Source organism: Cyprinodon variegatus, unplaced genomic scaffold (assembly GCF_000732505.1).
Source record: "Cyprinodon variegatus isolate N-32 unplaced genomic scaffold, C_variegatus-1.0 Scaffold743, whole genome shotgun sequence".
Taxonomy (NCBI): domain Eukaryota; kingdom Metazoa; phylum Chordata; class Actinopteri; order Cyprinodontiformes; family Cyprinodontidae; genus Cyprinodon; species Cyprinodon variegatus.
The window spans coordinates 150,505-151,875 of NW_015151196.1; the positions used below are offsets into that span (position 1 = coordinate 150,505).

Genomic DNA, 1,371 nt, shown 5'->3' on the forward strand with positions numbered 1-1,371 from the left:
TGGAATTAGTTAATTTTAACTAAAGCTAATAAGCAGTTTTGTGTGACGGATGGAGAACCAACCCTTTGAGCAGCAGGTGTCCGGCCAGCTGCTTCCAGCTCCAGCTGTGAGGAAGCTCCCTGCAGAAACACAGAGCTGTAGGATCAACAGAACCACAGATGGACTACAGCTAGCCATCTATGATGACTGCGGTTACCGTGGTAACGGCGTAAACTCGCTGATGATGCCCTCGGCCCCCAGGGTGATGCCGTGAACGATGAAGGTGCTGCCCATCCCCTTCCACAGAGCCTTCACTCCCTGGAAACAGACCCACAGAGAGAGATCAGCTCGCCGCTCGCCGCTGCCACCGGGCGGGCCATCAGCCGGGGCTTACCTGGGCCTTAGTGATGGCATACATCACGCTGACGGTGCTGAAAGGAGTCAGGTGATGACAGCGGGCGTGGTAGTTCACCTGAGGCAGACAGCCAATCGGGGGGTTAGCGGGAGAAAGGAGGCAGAGAGGATCAGAGCTGCAGGTGTGGAGAGTTTACCTGACACTGCCGGCGGAAGACGATGCAGGGGTGGGCGAGGACGTTCTCTGTGAAAAGACTGAACACAGAAACCAGGCGGAGCGGTCAACTTCCTGTCATCTGGGCTGTTTCTCCCTCAGCCTGGTCTGACAGGCTCAGAGGCGGCATATCACAGAGATCATTAAAGCTCCTGATTAATTGGGGGTTAATTTTCCTCAATCTGGACCAGAAACCTGCAGGTTCTGTTCAGGTCAGAAGGTTTTGGGGGGATTCTAATTTCAGGGGGTGTGGTTATCTGAGCCAAAAGTCTCTGATTGGTTGAAATATTGAAATCTTTCAGCAGGTGAAACCCAAAATCTACAGAACCTCAGAAACTAAAAGTTTCTGTATCCAGAAACGGATCCAGAAATAAGTTCAAACTAATCTGGTTCTGGATCTGTAGCAGAACCAGAAAATGGATCAGACACTGAAGGAGCCAGTGAGGCCTCTGCTTAGGGCCCAGAGTCGGCCCTGAACTGACTGCAGAACATCTGAGATCTTCTATTGGCAGGACTCTCACTCTGTGAATATAAACACCGCACACCAATCACTGAAAGCATGAAGGTCTCTGACCTGACCAGTCCGATCCCAAAGCCGGCGAATCGGTTCAGCTGCTCTGAAACACAGAAGGAGACCCGTCATGATGATTACATCACAGCTTCACCACACAAAAAAATAAATAAATAACCCGACAGTTTCAATATGAGACTTAATTCCTGATCCCCAATACTTTGAATATGATATTATTCCTAATTTTAAATAAATGATCAGTGTTTTTAATTCAGAGTAATTTTCATGTGAATGTGCTTTACTGGAGGCATCC

At 49.2% G+C, this 1,371-nt stretch overlaps 1 protein-coding gene across 1 annotated transcript in view; it reads right to left on the bottom strand.

Moving 5' to 3' along the window:
* Positions 1-1,371, bottom strand: part of slc25a46 (solute carrier family 25 member 46) — a 12,724-nt gene that overhangs the window by 8,755 nt on the left and 2,598 nt on the right. Inside the window, exons 2-6 of the mRNA XM_015395467.1 lie at positions 1,122-1,164; positions 531-588; positions 374-451; positions 197-297; positions 63-119 (exon numbers count right to left, since the gene is read on the bottom strand). Coding sequence (XP_015250953.1) covers positions 63-119; positions 197-297; positions 374-451; positions 531-588; positions 1,122-1,164 — 337 coding nt within the window. The remainder of the gene's footprint in view (positions 1-62; positions 120-196; positions 298-373; positions 452-530; positions 589-1,121; positions 1,165-1,371) is intronic.